At 33.5% G+C, this 20251-nt stretch overlaps 2 protein-coding genes across 3 annotated transcripts in view; one reads left to right on the forward strand and one right to left on the reverse strand.

Annotated features, from left to right (window-relative positions):
- The window catches only part of LOC114339455 (protein bark beetle), a 184238-nt gene that overhangs the window by 160466 nt on the left and 3521 nt on the right, over window positions 1–20251 (forward strand). For both annotated transcript variants that reach the window (XM_050657898.1, XM_050657897.1), the window contains 2 exons: window positions 2423–2630; window positions 5801–6054. In XM_050657898.1, the coding sequence (XP_050513855.1) occupies window positions 2423–2630; window positions 5801–6054 (462 nt within the window). The remainder of the gene's footprint in view (window positions 1–2422; window positions 2631–5800; window positions 6055–20251) is intronic.
- On the reverse strand, window positions 8890–15643 carry LOC114339453 (uncharacterized). Its single transcript, XM_028290115.1, has 3 exons — window positions 14821–15643; window positions 10586–10818; window positions 8890–9230 (listed from the first exon to the last, which is right to left on the reverse strand). Exons 1-3 carry the CDS (start codon window positions 15617–15619, stop codon window positions 8946–8948), a joined length of 1317 nt encoding a protein of 438 aa, XP_028145916.1. The 5' UTR covers window positions 15620–15643; the 3' UTR covers window positions 8890–8945.

Consider the following 20251-nt stretch of genomic DNA (forward strand, 5'->3'; position numbering starts at 1 on the left):
AAATAATTAAAGCCAGTAGAACGGCCGGATGCCTAAACGACACAATTTGGAAAAACAAACACCTAAGATTGGAAACAAAGGCCCGAATATATGTCAGTTATTAGGCCAGTTATGACTTACACGGCCCAAACAAGACCAGATACAAGCAAAACACGAAAACATCTGGAAACCAACGAAATGAAGATCTTAAGAAGGATTGCTGGAAAAGGACTACAGGATAGGGTAAGAAGTGAGGAAATCAGACGCATATGTGGGGTAGACAATATAAATGTCTGGGTACAGAACAGAAAAGAAGAGTGGAATGAGCACATAAGCAGGATGTCTGAATCAAGGATAGTAAGAATAGCCAGGGACAAGTCACCGTTAGGCAGGAGAAGTATAGGACGCCCAAGGAAAAGATGGAATGACAACTTAGGGGCAGAATGAAAGGCACCGTTGAAGAAAAACTAGCAGTACTGCCTATATAAAACATGAAGAAGAAGAAGAAGAAGCAATTTTTAGAACCCATGGAGGTGTTACCAGAAAAATGGTCCAATAAGTTATTCGATTAAATATCTTTTAAAAATATTTTAAGATTATTAATTATAAGGTTTAATATAATATTTCTATTAATAATAATTTTCTTTAGTTTATAAAGGGTGGCTCTGGCTTTTCCAATACGTATTCTTATTTCTTTGTCTATATCCCAGTTCTTAACGTTTGCGGCCAAAGATAATATTGTGGACTCTTTCTAACTTTATTCCATACGCTGTGGCATCGTTTGGTTGTCACTTCTCACACTGTTTTGCTGACAACCCTATTAAGTTTTGCCTTGAGAAGTATGTATAAAGTTTAGCCCTTATTCATCACATGTTTCGGTCACTCTGTTTACAAGTCGTTGCAACTCCTTTTCATTGGAAGCAATCAGTACCGTTTCATCTGCGTATCTGAGATTGTTTACATTAATTCCGTTGATTTTAATTCCTGAATCTTTATCTAATGCTTCTTTGAAAATAAATTCGAAGTAGACATTAAAAAGTAGAGGCTATAAAATGCATCCTTGCATCACTCCACGTCTTTCTATTTCTTCCGTCGTGTTCTGACCAATTCGTATGTGTGCACATTGATGCCAACATAAATTTTTGATAATACCGAGGTCTTTTTCATCAATTCCCACCTGTTGCAAGACACCTATCAGTTTGTCGTTATCGACTCTGTCAAAGGCTTTTTCGAAGTCGATAAAACACATATATACCGATTATTTTATATCCCTACATCTATGACCTGCAAACTGAATAACGCTTCTCTGGTTCCAACGTTGTTTCTGAAACCAAACTGTGTTTTGCTTAGTTGTATAGGTACTTGCCATCAAATTATTGCAGAAAACCTTAATCTTAAGATTATTACAAAGTCATTTGTATTTGAATGGTGTTAAGTTTCCGTCACAGGTAGAAATTAATAAATTTTAATTTATTGCCCCTTTAATTATTATAGGTACCTGCTATTCAGCTCCAAATTTTTGAATTTTATTTTTCGCAGGTGCGCATGCCCAGATAACATGGCTGCAATGTAAAATAACGTCTGTATTACAAATGGTGACAGCTTTGATCAATATTAGCTGCCATGACGTAAAATTATCTGTCACTCTCTTAGGCAAGCCGCACACCAACGAAACATGAAACGTAAAACACGTTTCATGAAAATAAAACACGGCTAAACAAATCTTGAAGTCCGCCTGCCAATGAAACGAGTGTGATTCATGCTCATAAAACATTTTTATTTTCGGAGAGTTTCATAAATGGCCGGACGATTATTTAGTTAGCAGTGTTTTATTTCCATGAAACGTGATTTACGTTTCATGTTTCTTTGATGTGCCTAAGGCAAGCCGCACACCAAAGAAACATGAAACGAAAAACATGTTTCATGAAAAGAAAACACTGCTAAACAAATCTCAAAGTCCGCCTACCAATGAAACGAGTGTGATTCATGCTCATGACACATTTTTATTTTCGGAGAGTTTCATAAATGGCCGGACGTATATTTGTTTAGCAGTGGTTTATTTCCATGAAACGTAATTTACGTTTCATGTTTCTTTGATGTGCGGCCTGCCTAAGAGTACACCAAATATTTACCAATGTGAATATAGTTTATTAGGTGTTTTAAAAAGAAAATAATCTTTCAAAAACGCGAAATTAAAGAAAGTGTACTAACAGACATGTTGTGTTAAAAGTGAATGACTCACGCAGGTGCGTACGCAGACGTACTAATAATGTTTACCTTTCGAAACTTAAGCACCCAATTCAAATACAAATGACTTTGTAATAGGATTACGAATCGGTTTTTCCAGTAATAGGATTACAATAATTTGATGGCAAGTATACTTCTATTTTGCTATAAATTCTCGAATTATGATTAAATATTTTTATTTGGTTACTATTTACAGGAAGACAACGCCTCTATGCCATATCTGCTAGGAAACATCAACTATCTGCCTCTATTTGATTTCTTAAGAAGACAAAACGAATGGTACCTTTATTCCGATAAGGTTTGGGTTCAGCACATCGATAGGATCAATGAGTGTACCATATTTGCCTACCAAACGGTAGAAATTGAAAATTGCGAAAGAAGAAGTCCATTTATTTGTGAAATAGGTATGTACCTATCTTATTTTTTTAAAGTAGGTAATAAAATTAAAGTCACATGAAATAATTTCAAAGACATAACAAGATCTGAAACAATGAAACACTGAAACTTGTTTTCGATATTTCCAAAAAAATTTATTACAAATTAATGTCACTGCAGCTGTTTCGGCAGAGTGCCTTTCTCAAGTGATGTGTTTTTACAATGCGTCCTCACTTAATGTCTCTAACTTGCTAGGCTAAAAAGGCATGCTGCACACGAAGCGTATCGTCATAGACGCGTATTAGATGCGACGTACGAAAACATACGCTTTCGTGCTGCTCACTTGTGTCTTTATGGAATATTGTACACGAAGCGTAAGCGGCGCGGAATCGTCAACGCAGACAAGCTTCAAGCCGCCATGCCAGGCGTACAACGATGTCAGTCGCTTGTAGTACGCTCGAGTGTTAGAACACCTTTTTTGACGGAATTTTATGAGAATGGCGGATCAAATATTAAAATTTGTCCAACTGATTGAAAATTATCAGTGTTTATATAATAATACCCTACAAGAGTACTCCAGAAAAGATGTGACTGAAAAAGCGTGGTCAGAAGTAGCCAGGTTATTTTGTGTTGTAGTAAAACAGCACAGCATCATTATGTGTGGAATTTAGAGTCATCTTCCGACAACTCTTTGGCGGCAATAAATAACCTTGTGTTGTAGTTTTTGTAGATATAAGGATGCACCCACAATTTCCTCTGTTTCTTTTTTTTGCGGTGGCGAAGATAATTTAACAAAAGTAAGTCCTCTTTATCACTCCTTGACATCTTTGCAACTACTGTAAAAGCATGGAAAACATTAAAACAAGACGATCACATGCCGCTTGCAAATCGAATCGTTTGCGGATTTTAAGGCGTAAAGGAATCGTCGCTGCATGACGAAACTTATACGCGTCTATGACGATACGCCCCGTGTGCAGAATGCCTGGGCAGAAGGAGTCGGAGCTGTTTGTCCCAAGTTGGTCATTCAGAATTATACCTGTATTTTTTAATTTATTAATTTCCATAGATTCTAATAAAGATAGCTTACCCCGGGAGCAGTTGTGCCGTTAGAAAAATCTAACATTTTATCATTTTCCGTGATAATTTGATAAAAAAATTTCCAGCATAAATTTCCACTCGTAAGTGCCTCGAGCACGATTGTAGGAATGCGTGGGACTTTTTTTTTATTTGTTTTTTAATTTTTTTCAATTTTTTTTTGTGGAATTTATGGCTATGATGAGAACCAATTAGCACTAAAATTGTTAGAAATACATATTTTTAGCATAACAAGAAGTAAATAAAAATATTATAATTCAAAAATGAATAACCATTTTCAATTTCGATTTAAAAATATTATAAAATAGAAATTTGTTTCAAATTCGCATTTAAATTCGTATTGTAAGATTTTTTCTCTACACGCGACAGAAATTGTTGTTAGTTCTGAAAGCTAGTGTTATTCCTTTCTTTTTTATGTGTTGGGCTATTTTGGTTTATATCTTACCTGTATATGTGATAGAGCAGAAAATACTGGGTTATTTCTGTGGTAGTGGAAATATTAATAATTATTATTTCAGGGCTTTCTTATGCAGTTTTTGGTTTAAAATTTTGTTAATTGTTTGTTCGTTGCACATATTGTTTATTGATATTTGCTTAATGATGTTAAATTATATCTCGAAGTTACTTTTTGACATTGGAATTTCTGTCAATCTATTTAACATGCTATGGTATACCATAGATACTATACTGAAGTTCACATTCAGTTGGCAGCGTTACAGAGATACGCCTGTGCTTTCTATATGGCAGAAATAACTACAATGTTGTCAAAGTTTTTAATCGTACGTTATGGGCCGACTCCTATAAAAGAATTTTGGGAAATATTTATGAATGTAAAATAGAAAAATACTACACTTTTGTGAACTTTTTTTAAGTTTGGCCTTGCCTATTTTAAAAAAGTAGCAAAATTTACAATGGCAGTAGAATTGGCAACACTGTTATCTTATATCCGTACAATGCCATCTGAATGTGACTTCCACTATAGAACGTCCCTAAATGCTTTTCAATTACGAAATAGACGACCAATATGAGAGAGCCAATTTCTGCATCAACAATACTTGCATTGATCCTTTGATTTCTAGAATTAGATTCATCCCCACCTTAATGTATGCAGAGCTATTGCAGAAGTTCTTCGTGAATATATAAAGGTTTCTGCCGCTGTCTACTTCTTTGTTTCTTTTAAAATTTCTTTACTTCGTTGTTGAAATATGTGCGTAAATTTTAAAATTTGTTTATCGTGAGATATTTCAAACTCCAAAATACAAAATATCATTAAATTATACAAAAATGTTGTTGCTTAGTAAAAAAATTCTTCTAATAATTTAATTTATTCTAACTCATTCATATCGGCAATTCAGACATATATTATACATTTTAAAGTAGAAGACTTTAAAATGATATTGCCAATATTTATGAGTTGCGTTCCTGGGATGACTTTATTTATTGCAAGATAGTTCATTCGATTACATGAAATCAACTTTAACTCAAGAATATCCGTCACAAAAAATCATAGCATGTGATCTGTCTTTAAAAAGACTACCACATGCAATGGTGACAGTAAAATTCTCGTGTTAGTTCCATAGTAAATCACGAGGAAAAACCAGGAAAAAAACCTCATGATACTATCCCGACGTTGTAAGTATTTGGTCTTACATTCAGTTTATTCTCATTCTGATTCTGATTTTATATGTGTGTTAAATACTAAAATATAAATTATGTACTATCCTCCATATGTTATTGACTCACAATTCATCAATCCGTGTATCCTCTATTCAATCGTGGTATTTTTTTTCAATTGACCATTGGTATTTCCTCTTTTAGTACGGGTAACCACATCCTAGTGGATTATACCGAGGAATTTGCGGCACAATTGGTTTCATTTGGCATAATTAAACCCGCTTCTCTGATTCTTATCAGCGATATTGAGCAGTATGGAATATATGGAACAATTAGAGCCAATATGGCCGCAACAATTGCCGCGTTTTTTTAATATGTTCCATATCGCTTCACTCATTACTCCAGATTAGTGTTGTCGGGCAATTATTACTGAAAAATACCGTTACAATATTACACTACCACTTACATTAAATTGAAAATCTTGTTTTAGATCCCAAGGTTCAGATTAGGATCCTTCCTCTGGCTGACGACTTCATAACAATATCTGTGATAAGTAGTTTAGTTCTAGCAGTTATATTAATAATTATAGTCGTCGCATGCTGGTGGACCAAGTCTAAATTCAGAAAAGCTCAACGGCTTGAGAGGAGGAACAGTATACGACAGAGTTTGCATTCTCTCAGATCCATCGGAATGTCTCAGAGTAGCTTCGCTGATCCTGGATACAGACGTAAACAAAATCAGATGGTGAGTATTTTATTTTTAGATAAATTACAAGAATCTGCAATACCGTCAATAATACATTTTAGTTCAAGGCCTTAAGTTTCTTCTTTACAGTCTATAATTCATCGTAAAAAAACATATATGGCGTCATTTAATATAGCTAAAGACTTTTGCGTATAGTTTTTTGTCCCTTGCATCCTTTGTTTCCACGTATCCTTTCCATGCTTCTTTTTATCAGAGATAGTCACTTTTACTGGGTATGTCTGCTATCTGGTTAGTTTTTCGTTTTTCATTATTTTCTTAATTCCTCAGGATTTTTTATCCCATTCTTAATTATTTCCTATAATTGTTTCCATTTTTCTACCAGTGACCCCTCTTCTCTAATCTTTTCGTATTTCTGTAGTAGGTAGGTATCTATCTTATTTATTTTATTTTGGTATGTCCCTTATTTTGTTTATATTCAGTTTATTTTGAATAGGGTTTACAATTTTAAAAAGTGTAAATTCAACTTTTTAAAATGTTCCAAATTGATCACTTTAAGTTTTTCCAAAATTAGTTTTCCCCGAACCACAGAATAGAAAATAATATGTAATTGTTCTATGTCCGAACCCATAGACATATTAACCATAGACCAGCCTAGATATATGCCTCTCAATGCATCGGGGTGTAAGGCCAATATCAAGTACAGTGGTCTAGCTAACTTTGTCTTTCGTACGAGTGTGGGCGTATCTACCAAGAGGTGGGAGTAATAGGGCTTTTCATCGATTGTCATTTGTTTCGAGCTTCTGTCATGTTGTATAATCTGTGTAAAATATTAATATACACGGATTATACGACATATGACAGAAGCTCGAAACAATGACTATGAATGAAAAGCCCTATGGAAAGAGTGCAACGGCAGCGGCTATCATATGCTAGAGAGAGAAAGCTAAGCGCCGGTAGAGAGAGATAGATATAGTATGGTATAACTAGACCCAAACCCAGACATCCAAAGTTAAAGTTATCCTCCAACACCAAATTGTTCTATATGGTCCACATAATGTTCAGAAATAAGTCACACCATTTTGAGCTTCGGGTTTTGGGGTGAGGGGGAGAAATCGGTAATTTCGTAGTTTTTTACGTTTTTCGTCAATATTTCTAAAACTATGCGGTTTAGCATGAACAATCTTTTATACAAAAATGTTCTACATTAAATTTAAAATAAAAAAGCTCCTATGCCTAATCCTTCTAAAATGAACGGTTCCAAAGTTACGGAGGTAGTATAGTATAATTATTGGTCCAAAAAAAGGCCTAACTTAAACATACAAAGTAAAAGTTTTCCTCCAACACCAAATTGTTCTATATGGTCCACATATTGTTCAGTAAAAAGTTACACTATTTTGAGCGTCCTATTTGGGGTAGGGGAGATGGGGGAGAAGTCGGTAAATTAGTAGTTTTTCTACGTTTTTCGTCAATATCTCTAGAACTATGCTTTAGCGAAAACAATGTTCTATACAAAAATGTTCTACATAAAATTTAAAACAAAAAAGGTCCTGTACATAATTGTTATAAAATCAACGGATACAGAGTTACGGAGGGTGAAAAGTGGAGATTTTCGATACTTTTTATATTTTTTGGGCAATTTATAATAGTATTACCAAGTATTACTGATGAAAGAAGTTATCTTTAGCAGGATTGTGTTTTGTAAATAAAATTTGCTAGGTATTTCAGTGGCCGATGGTATGTTAGTGATAAGCCCTTGAAGAAAGTCAACCTCACCACCCAAAATCATCGTCAATTGCAAAAAAAATATAAAAAGTATCGAAAACCTCCACTTTTCAGCCTCCGTAACTCTGAAACCGTTGATTTTATAACAATTATGTATGGACCTTTTTTGTTTTAAATTTTATGTAGAACATTTTTGTATAGAACATTGATTACGCTAAAGCATAGTTTTAGAAACATTGACAAAAAACGTAAAAAGACTACTAATTTACCAACTTCTCCCCCATCTGCCCCCAACATTTGGAACCGTTCATTTTAGGAGGATTATGCATAGGGCCTTTTTTATTTCAAATTTAATGTAGAACATTTTTGTATAGAAGGTTGCTCATGCTAAACTGCATAGTTTTAGAAATATTGACGAAAAACGTAAAAAACTACGAATTTACCGATTTCTCCCCCTCTCCCCCCCCCCTCCCAAACCCGACGCTCAAAATGGTGTGACTTTTTCTGAACATTATGTGGACCATATAGAACAATTTGGTGTTGGAGGATAACTTTCACTTTGGATGTCTGGGTTATGCCATCTTTTGGATCAATTGTATCATAATATTAGACCACCGATGAACTGCTCCGCGTTACACTATTTTTCGTAGGTACCTTGCCTAATCTATGTATTATTATATCTATGCCCGAACCGCCCGAACTCTGTTTTATCAATACAAACGTACCTAGAACGTAGGCAACAAAGATTGCTATCGCTCCATCCGAAAAGAATGAACCGTATCTGCGATGCCTACATCTGTCATTATACATATATACATAAGATCTGTCCAATAATTTGTTACATACAGATTAATTAAAATCGTTCAGATTTCCGAATGAGTATAGCCGGATTTATACATATTACACGAGGAAAAAGAAAATCATGTTTCCATCATATAAGTTTAAGACACCCTGTGATTAAATAGAGCTTTTGAATGCCACTGATAATAGTCCTGTATAAACACTTAGTCCCTTTTCTGTACATTGTTTTTTAATTCATTTTAATATCTCGATTCATTTCAAAATTATGAATCATGTTAAAGCGACAGTGTTTATGGGTTGAGTAATTAGAAATAAAACACAAAAAGTTGTTTTAACTAATCAGTGGAAATATAGTCTATAAAGATTTATTAATACTTATAGATATATATAATACATACACAAACAATTTATTTTTTATTATCGTCGTTACCATCTTTACCATCTTTACCTTTCTTCTCATCTTTCTTTTCGGGTTTCTTTGGTTCTGGAGTGACACTCTTGGCATCTTTACCATCCTTACTTTTCTTCTTATCTGTAAGTACCTTTTTGGGTTTCTTTGTTTCTGGAGTGACACTCTTGGCTTCTGGTGGTTTTTCGACAGATCCCACCGATCCAGTTTTGGTTAGTTCTTTGACCAGCAAATCGATCGAATCTGAAATAAGCGCTGTTTCTATTTCTGGTGTATTTCTTACCTGAATAAACAAAAGGCAAATAACTAAAGAGGTATTATCGTAACTAGCATACTATGTCGACTTTACAGAAGAATATTAAAAGAACTCATATGTAAATAGTACCATCCATACGAATCAGAGGAATAAAGCGGCTTTATGTAAGGTAGATCCACAATAGAAAACATTTGCTGTATAACCCAAGTAATCGAAAAAAGGCTGTCAAGAGCCCAAGAGTTGCATTTACTTATGGTAGATCTAACGAATATATATGACACGGTACCCATTAATAGACTATGACAAAATTGTAATTGCACAGGACAAGGAAGATCTGGAATATATAGCAAGGAAACTAATAGAAGAATATAGAAAATACGGGTCTGGAGATAAATACCAAAAAAATACAATATCTATGCGTAGGAAGGAAAGAAAAGGAAAACCTGAGCCTGGAACAGGAGATAATTGCAAGCTGGAATGAATATGTATAGCTGAGAATAAAACTCTAATGAGTACAGGACGAAAAGAAGAAAATATCAAAGAAATGGCAATAAAGGGAAAGTAGGTGATGGGAGTCTTGAATTAGGTACTGTGGCAAAAAATATATGAACAGAAAATAAAAAACTAATTTACAACACAATATTAAAACCAGTATGAATGAATGCTATGGAGCTGAAGTCTAGCAATTAATTAAGAAATACAACGCTAAATTACTAGTCACTGAGATGGATTTTTGGAGGAGGTCAGCAAGAAGACCTACACTAGAACATATAAGAAGCGACGACATTAGACAACAAATGGAAATATAAAGAACAATCATAGATGACATCGAAAGACAACAGCTAATATGGTACGAGCACGTAAGACGTATGGAGGAAAAGAGAATTACCAAAACAGTGTTAGAATGAACCCCAATAGAAAAACGAAAACGGGGAGGACCAGCAACGACATGGATGAAGGGCATCTCCAAGGCGATATCGGAAAGAATTTAAGAGATGAAGACTGCCACAATAGAAAGGAGTGACGATTAGGAACTGAAAGTTATAAAACCGGTTTAATATAGTAGACTTCCACTATAACGAGAACTGAAATGGCGGACTAATTACCTCATTATAAGCGGATCTCGTTATATCGAGACAACAATAATATTGTGCAGACTACCACCACTGAAATGTTTTGATGCCTCTTACGTAGTCTATTAGGTGTCGATCGTCGACATGAAACTTGGCCATCGTAAATTGTAAATTTTAATACAATATTCGATATCGGTCGATAGATAAACAGGAAGGAAGAAGTTTCTTACAGGCGGTGAAGTTTATTACAGCACTCGATAAGCACACAGATGCTGGAAATTCCTGTATACAGGCAGTTGGGATATTTACCTGTTTTCTCACTTCGTTTTCAACGTATTGCACCAAATTTCTCTGTTGAATCTTTTTCCAAACATTACCGACTGCAACTTGATAATCTAGCAGTCGTTTTACTTCTCGATAGACGTGCATTTGTCTTTTACGAAATTCATCCTCATATTGCATTGCTACATTTTCTCGTTTTGCTTCGACTAAAAGTAATTGTCCATCGGCTTGAAATTGAAGGATTTTTTCGTTGATTATACCTGGTTAAAAAAAGGATACACATAAAAATTAGGAAGTGGCAATAAAAACGACAAAAAACTTGGTTTTATAAAGGTGGTGTATTAAGCCCCAGAAGGCATGAAGGCTTTCCTTCCTGTATTGATTCACACTACATGTTCCGTCTTTAGTATGGCTTCATCAGGCAGTGCCAGATTGAAGACAGACTCTGAGATAGAAAAGCAGAATTCTTAAGCACCTTTCTCACTATACTAACAGAGTGATATCGCTACGAAGCGGCATCTACTTTGATAGTAACGCCATCTACTTTAATTAACAGAAAATATACTAATCACAAAAAGTATCGCATAATTTTTGAAACTGAAAAAAAGGTTAAAAATAATATTTAATTTTTACCAGAACTTTTCCCTTCCCTACCCTTGATTGTTCGATTGGATTTGACTTTAAGAAGTGTTGCTGGCTAAATGGGCGCAGTTCCCAAAGGCCAAAAAAGAAGAAGAAAAATCGTCTCGTTTAGGTATCTGCAAACCCATAACATTTCAAGTTGAAGCGTGTTTTGCCTAAAAACAAACAGTAAACAAAACTTTGTTAAGGGAAAATATTTATTTTAGACATTTGTGTTCAAGAATTTGATCTGTGCACTAGCCTGCTTGAGTTTTCAATGAGGAGGTGCGTTCTTACAACAAATAAGTAGGTAATATAATGTCAGAACAAGCAGCCCAAATTGTAGGTTTAATGGGAATGGACGATCGCAGCAATATCTTGCTGTTATGGTAATCCAACAATTTAGCGTTTCAATAGCTTTAAGAAGGTATAGATGAAGTAGAGAATACACAAGAGGAGCAGTTCCAGCACGTCCCAGGAGAACGAAGATCCGTTCCAGCACGAACCCCGCAGATGAACGTTATTTACATCTGCAGACTTTGCGTATACTTACATCATGTTACAGCTAGACAACTGCGAAATGATCTTTCCACAGATCGTAATGTTCGAATAAGTACCTACCAATTCAGTTAGAAACAGAGTAAGGGAATTTGGAATCAGAGCCAGAATACCTGCTACTGCTCACTTGCTCCTGTTAACGAGGATACATCGTATGGCACGTTTAAGTTTTGCACCAGGACATGTCGATTAGTCGATTGGGATATTAACGGCTGGGATAATATTCTTTTTATTGATGAGTCAAGATTTGCACTTTGTGGATCTGAAAGTGCAAAGTGTCTGTCGTGCTTTTCGTGCTATATGGTGTGCACTCGTTAACAGAGGAGCAGTAGCAGGCATTCTGACTCTGATTCTGATTCCAAATTCTCTTAATCTGTTTCTAACCGAATTGGCACTTTACGAACCGAACATTACGGGCCACACGGGCTGTGGAAAGATCATTTCGCAGTTGTCTAGCTGTAACATGATGTGTACACAAAGTCTGCAGATGTAAATAACGTTCATCTGCGGGGTTCGGCACCTGGGAAGTCCTGGAATTGACTTTCTTGTGTATCAAGCAAGATATTGCTGCGATCGTTCATCTCCAATTAAAGCTACAATTTGGGCAGCTTGTTCTAACGTTACCTCCTCATTTCACTTCCTCATTGAAGACTCAAACCAGACATAGTGCACAGATCAAATTCTCGAACACAAATGTCCAAAATAAATATTCTTATTTAACAACGTTTTGTTCACTGTACCTTTTTCCTGCAAAAACACGCTTTAACTTGTTAACTTGTTATTGGTTTGTAGACACCTAAAGAAGACGATAGACGAGGATTACATACAGTGTATCCACGGATGGGGTGCCCAAGAGGAAAAACTTATTTTCAATTTTAGCAAAAAATGTCATTATTGATAAAAAGTTTTGCTTGTTCTAAAACCCCATAAAACGAAATAAAATTCAAGTTTTTCAAAACCTGCTTAATTTTGTAGCCTATTTTATGTAATTTTCTGTTCGCGGTGTGCAAGTACTTAAAGGGGATACGAGAAACGATCGTGCGAGAATAGCGGAGAAATATTACAACTAATATTACAACTAAATATTAAAATTACATATTTACGTTTTAATAACATTTTATTTTTTTTATTTATTTATTGTTCATACATATGACCTGGCCTCTAGTGACTAATCCAGGTCGTTTTTTCCTGATGGGATTACAGATTTTTTTTTATATATATTTTTATATTTTTTACTAAACTACTAAATCTATTTTTACAATTAATAATTTGCCATAATCTATTAATTACATGAAACAAATACATTTAACAAATTTAAAGAAACAATATATATTTGTTAAAATATTTTTGGTACTATCAACTCCCTTCTAAGTTATAAAGACAGTCCCTCTATTTTCAGAAGAGAGTTGATAGTTTTTTTTTTTAATTTAATGAATTATTTATTGAATTATTATTTTTATTTATTTATTTTATATTGAATTATTATTATTATAATTGTGAATATCTATTTTTGAATTTATATTTTATTTTATTTATTTTAACTTTATCTTACTCAACTTCATCAGGGTTGGATTATTTGTTTTCTTCTATTATTATAAATTTCTTGTTATTTTTTAGATATTATTTCTGTTAGATTGTTTAATATTCCAAAATATTCTTCATTTTGTACTATATCTCTTGTTTCAATTCTTTCTACTTTTCTTCTCATTTCTCTATGTTCTTCATTTTCTATAGTATTTTGACAATGTAACACTATATGTTCTGGTGTACCTAGTTCTCCACATTCACAATATGCATCATCTTTTAAGTTAAATCTTTCCAAATATGTTGGGTACTGTCCATGTCCTGTTAAAAAGTGTACTAAACCTTGTTTTGGATTAAAATAATTTGGAATGTTTTCTAATATTGGTATAAAATTGTATAAACATTTAATTGATATAAACATACTATAAAATTGTATAAACGTTTTAATAACACAACCTGAATCTTATTTTTTCTTCTTATTATTTTTTTGGACTATGGCCTTGACAATTATCCAGTAACCAGGACTAATATAATTCGCCAATATAATTAAAAGTGCGCATAATGTTGCTGAGCGTAGAAACCAGGTGTCGCTTTGCCGAACTTTCACGGTCCCAATAAATTTTTGCACTAAGTTCGAAATCGTAACTATAATCTAATATTGCTAAGCTACAATGTAGCTAGTAACTATCAACTCTGATAAATAATTTGCGAATTGTCATTCTTCTTCGACAAGAAAATGTTAAGCATCCAACAATAAATTCTTTGTGAACGCTTAACATTGTCGAAAAAAATGATAATTCCCGAATTATGTATCGGGGTGGGCAGTTACTAAGCTACATTGTAGCTTAGCAACACTAGATTATTGTTACGATTTCGAACTTAGTGCAAAAATTTATTACAAAAAATAAGCTACAAAATTAAGCAGGTTTCGAAAAACTTGAATTTGATTTCGTTTTATGGGGTTTTAGAACAAGCAAAACCTTTTATCAAGAATGACATTTTTCGCTAAAATTGAAAATAAAAAAGTTTTTCCTCATGGGCACCGCATCCGTGGACGCACTGTTAAAAATTAAAAATTCTTTTTAAACTTTTTTTCTGTTTCAAAAATTATGCGATACTTTTTGTGATTAGTGTATTTGAAAATACCAAATACCCATATATTTCATTCACCAGTTTTAAAAATTATACACAATCAGTGTATTCAATCACAGTATTTACAAAAAATTGTCATGAGTGTCGACATAAGTGAAAACTTCTGAAATTGAAAGTGGGATTGAAAGTATGATTGAAAGTGTACCTCAGGCGCTTGCAGCCACTTTGACTAAAGCGATGATGAGAAACCTGGAAGATTTTGAGATGTGGTTTTACAGAAAAATCTTGAAAATATCCTTGTGAAGACTTTCAAAAGATACGGCACCTAAAGAAGAATATCTTTAATAAAAAGAATAGTAGACAACGTAGAGGGAAAACAGTGCAGTTCATGCCTTCTGGTATATCATCATCCATTGAGCGAATGAACAATTTTAGTGTACCTATATATTAGAAGAGTAAAAATATACCTTCATTAAAATGATCTACATTTGCTTGTCTGACACTAATCCACGAGTTCTCATAAACTTCCAATTCCTTGTCTAACCATTTGGTAACATGCGGCCCAACATACTTGACTGTACCCCATACCATTACTGCCATCGACAATCCATTATAAAAATTGTGTTCCAACACAAAATACTCCTTGCTAACCAGAAAGGTTCCAGTCGCCACCAAGAACGTGTAGAATCCTGTAACACCTGTCTTAGGATAGAAAAATGTAGTCCATTCCTGTGGGACAAACCCCCAAATGACTTTTCCTGGCAGCTGTCTCGTTAAAAATATTTGTTTAGGTGGTGGAGGAGGATCTTTGGGATCTTTGGGATCTTTGGGATCTTTAGGATCTTTGGGTGGTGGACTATCAGAAGAAGATTTTTCTGTAACTAATTTTTTTAGCTTGCAGACGGTATCGTCCAGTGGTAGATCTCTTTTTGCATCATCTGATTTCACGCTATCGTCAACAGTTAGTTTGAATCCATCACTTAGGTTGATAACATTCCCTCCATTTATCATTAAACGATTATATTCTTTACTTAATTTGCTCGATACACGGGCTTCCCGTTTCCTCTCACTGGGAGTTTCATGTTCGATTTCGTAATCAAAAATTAGAGATTCCTTATCAATTTTAGGTAAGCCTTCCTTATCAATTTTTATATTTTCGAAAGAATTTATATTTTTGCCATCACAAAAGGAATTATGGGAGCTCAAAGAGATTTTTTTGATATTTTTAAAAATGTTTACCGACTTAAACTGCTTCAAATACGACATTTTATAAGTCACTGTGACAGTAAATCGGAGTTTGACAAGTTTATGAGTTCAATGAACATCATACTGGTGCTGACGTCACTCTGTCACATTTTTTAGACTTTGACTTTATTCTAATCGAATCGCAGCAGGTAGCAGTTAGTTTTATAGTCCACTGAACCATTTGTAGGGGGGTTTAGTATAAACATCATTTCGCAAGTTTGTGGGTTCGCCCCCAGAGACATGTAAAGAAAATAGACTTGTCTAGGGATATGCCACTCAATGCATCGGGGTGTAACGTCGATATCAAGTACGGTGGTTTAGCTATCTTTGTCTGTCGTGCGAGTGTGAGCGTATCTACCAAGAGGTGGGAGTAACGGAACGACAGTGACACACAGGCGGCGGCCATCATATGCTAGAGAGAGAAATCTAAGCGCCGGTGGAGAGAGATAGATAGATCACCGATCCGAACTGCTCTGCGTTACGCTATTTTTTCGAGTTGGCCAAATCTATGTGTGTAAGATCTTTGGTTCGCCCACGGTTCAGGCCAAATCTATGTGTGTAAGATCTTTGGTTCGCCCACGGTTCAGATCGACGGTGGTGGGGAGACTTCAATTTTTGACTTTACGTCACAAGAATACAGAATCCCATATTTTTAAATGATTTTCGATCATTAAATGTGTGTTATTGTGTATGTATGTGTAGTATTTGTGATATTATTAAATAATAAGACAAATAATACACATTTTATCTTATACGAGGTGGTGAATCGGAAAATGGGCCATAGGAAACTCAATGTAAAATTCTAAACTGTTGAATTCCTGCTTCTCTAATTATTTTACATCAAAAGTCATGAGAGAATATTTGTAGAGAATTGAAATCTGTATTAAAATCAAAAGTTAAAATTGTTCTAAGATTGAAACGTATTCCAAAATTTTGAAAAATATAATACATTTGCCACAGCAGGTGTGTGTAAAAGTTAGGCCACACGTTACTATTTAACTGACAGTGCTCACACCATTCTGAATAAAAAATCTTTATTATTAATACTTTCTCCGCAGTTGAGGGTATCTTATCAAATGTATTGCTTTTAATGATAAAATAAAAATATTGACAGTTCAAAAATGTGAAAATAATAACTTCATTGTGACACATTATTGCACTGTGTGTGGCCTAATTTTGGACTGAAAAACGTATTTTTACGCATTTTTACAAAATTTTGGAATATGTTTAATTCGTAGAACAATTTTAACAGTTGTTTTCAATGCAGATTTCAATCCTCTACAAACAGTTTTTAATGTCTTTTGATGTAACATAATTAGGGAAGCAGGAATTCAACAGTTTAGAATTTAACATTGAGTTTCCTATGGCCCGTTTTCCAAGTCACCACTGTAACACTTTTTTGGCCATTTTACGATAAAATGGCATCAACAAGGTAGGGTTGCTAAAATAGTTTACGGGATACAGCCCGAAAACTCCTTTTCCAAGATGGCGGGACACGTTTTTCCTATTTATTTTTTGCAAATAAATTTTGGTACTCTATTTATCTTTGTTTTACTATTAACCTTAGACGTACTAATTTTTGTGCAATAATATGGCATCGTGTAATAAATACGCATAATATATTTATATATAATATATGGATAATATTATTATCCATATATAGAAAAATCCATATATCCATATATAGAAAAGCCATCACAATGTTAAACAGCATTTTATGGGACCAATCTATCAGCAACGAAAACAGAAAGAGGATATCACATGAGACTATAGTGAATAGTATCATTATGTAGGTACAGCTATAAGGTATGGCAACTGAAAGAAGGAACACTGGCAATGCTGAGCAACGGAAATGGATTTTTGGAAAAGAGAAGCATGAAGATCTAGAAGAAAAGGATTACCAACTGGTTCGGACATATACAAAGAATGGAAGAACAATTAATGCCTAAGGAAATACTAAAATGGCAACCAGAAGGAAAAAGAAAACAAGGTATACCAAGAAAAAATTGGAGTGAAGGAATAGACAAAGAGCTGAGAGAAAGAAACAGAAGAGGATCTATGGAACAACCGGACGAAGTGGCGATTGGAACTCAGAAAACGGCGGAGAACGTTATAAACCGACACGTACTATAGTATTTTTACTACAAAAACGTTATTACGTAGGTCAAAATTTTTGACGTAAGAGAACTGTCAAAACATTAGAATGTGACTTTTCATTATTGCTATGTTTATTAGTACAGTGAGAAGCTAGGCATCATTACTTGTCAGATATATTTTTCTCTGTTATTGTTTATTGAACAAATAATATCCATAATTCTTTATTTTAATTATTGATGTCAGTTGGATTTCAATACTTGCCGAGATATATTAATTAACAACAATATTTTTTTTTCTCTCTGATTCTGGCTTTGGTTTAGAACTAGAACCTTTAGCCACGTAATTGTATAATATTATTATAATATTATAATTATAATATTATAATATTATAATATTAATAATAACAATATTATTATAATGTATAATCAATAAAATAAACAATTTAACTATGTGTTCACAGGTACTTGTTATTATTATTTATATTACTAACTTAACATAAAAAATACTAGATCTAAATATATTTATTATTATATTTTTGAAATAAAAATACTTTTTATTCGTATATTTTATATTTAATTCGTATTAAATACTACTCAGAACATTCATCTGTCATTTTTAGCCTTAAAATATATTATCATTATTAAATCATTATTAAATGATCTCTTTTATTGATTATACACTAACTAAGTCAGTATAATGTTGTTGTTTTTTTACCTTCTCTACAAAAACACCCTGTAATCATTTAAGATTTTTTACCTCAGAATCCCACAGCATTACCAAAAGCTTAGAATAGTAAATAAGTGAATAATTTTCCAAATGTTTAGGTATTATTTAAGAATACACTACTCAATTGGATTTTTAAAATGAAGAAAATAATCACATTTTCAAAATTTCTTTTTTCACTTTTCAGTATATGTAAAACGTAATAAGTTTGTTTAGTTCACAATATTATGAGAAAAGAAAACAAACTCACATGCACATGCAATGCAGTGTTTGTTTACGATGATCACAGCTGAGTCTGAGAACATAACATAATTGACCGCAACCAGCAACACAGAATTGTCATTTTCGTTGAATGTATCAGTAGCGTAGGAATGTGTAAAATATTTAACTAAAATTATTATTTTTTGGGATATTGAACTTAAATAATTGGTTTAGAAAATTTATATTATTGATAATAATAAATGTTTTTGGTTATTTAATTAATATAATTATAAAATTCTCAATGCAATCGCGATTACGTTTTTCTTATTAAAATACCATGTGGACGCTTATACAAGATCGGGCAGTTCCGTGTTGGTGTCGCATTTTAGCTGTGCTAGAGAAATTCAATTCTAGAGTTGATGTTATGGAATATCATTATGTATTTTCGTTAAAGCAAGAAACCCATTATGAACAGCCAGCACGGCACAGCCCGGCACAGCCCGGCACGGCACAGGACAGTCCAAATTCATTTGTATAGTTTTAAATGCAACGTAACCCATTATGAGCAGCCAGCCCGGCCCGGCACAGGCCAGCACGCAAACGGAACGGCCGAAATTCTCCGAGTAGAATAAAATCCGTTGGAGTCGAACGGCCTCAACGGCCAGTCGGCGCCAGTGTGTCATAATTGTTATAAAATATTATATTGTTGATTTTTTAATTGAAAGCGCGTTGTTTCTTTTGAAATAATATGGACGAACTTTTAATTGAGAGTGTCAGAGAATACCCATTTTTGTATGATGCATCGGACCCAGGTTATCACGATAGCAAGAAAAAGGACAATGCATAGGTACAAATATCCGAACATTTTGATCAATGGACAGGTACGTACATTATCTTTTAACCATGAATTCGTTTTTTTAACATGATGCATATTCATTAAAATTGTGTAGTTTATGTCTTTTAAAAACTTTTATTTTACGATAGTTTTTAAAATATATCATAGATGACATGATGCGTTTCTAAAATAAAATTAAAACAATACATAACATTTTTCTCCTATATAGAGATGGGCTAAATTATGGAATAAATTCATTTTCTTTAAAATGGACGGCTTTGGAGAAAAATCCCGAAACACGTCGATTTTTATTTTTAAATTACAATTTTTTGGCATATATTTCATACTAGTGACGTTATCCATCTGAGCGTGATGACGTAATCTATGATTATTTTAAATGGGAATATGGTTCGTGTGGCATCTCATTTGTGGCCAAAAAATACTTTTTTAATTAAATTAATTGACGAAAAAAGAAGAATGTATGCAATTTATTTAACTCAAAATACTTTCTAATGATGTCAGAAAATAGAAAAAATGTTTATTTGGCAAAAAAACATTGCTTTTCGCTTAATTTAAATGTTCAAACTGTCAAGAGGTAGGTGGGAGGCTGTTTGTGATTTAATTTAAGTGAAACGAAATGTTTATTTGTGAAATAAACATTTTTTTCTATTTACTGACAGCAGTACAATGTATTTTGAGTTAAATAAATTACATACATTCTTCTTTTTGCGTCAATTAATGTAATTTAAAAATTATTGTTTTGGCCACCCTGTATAAATAATGATATTATTGTTTAT

The sequence above is a fragment of the Diabrotica virgifera genome, chromosome 8 (genome assembly GCF_917563875.1).
Source record: "Diabrotica virgifera virgifera chromosome 8, PGI_DIABVI_V3a".
Lineage (NCBI taxonomy): Eukaryota > Metazoa > Arthropoda > Insecta > Coleoptera > Chrysomelidae > Diabrotica > Diabrotica virgifera.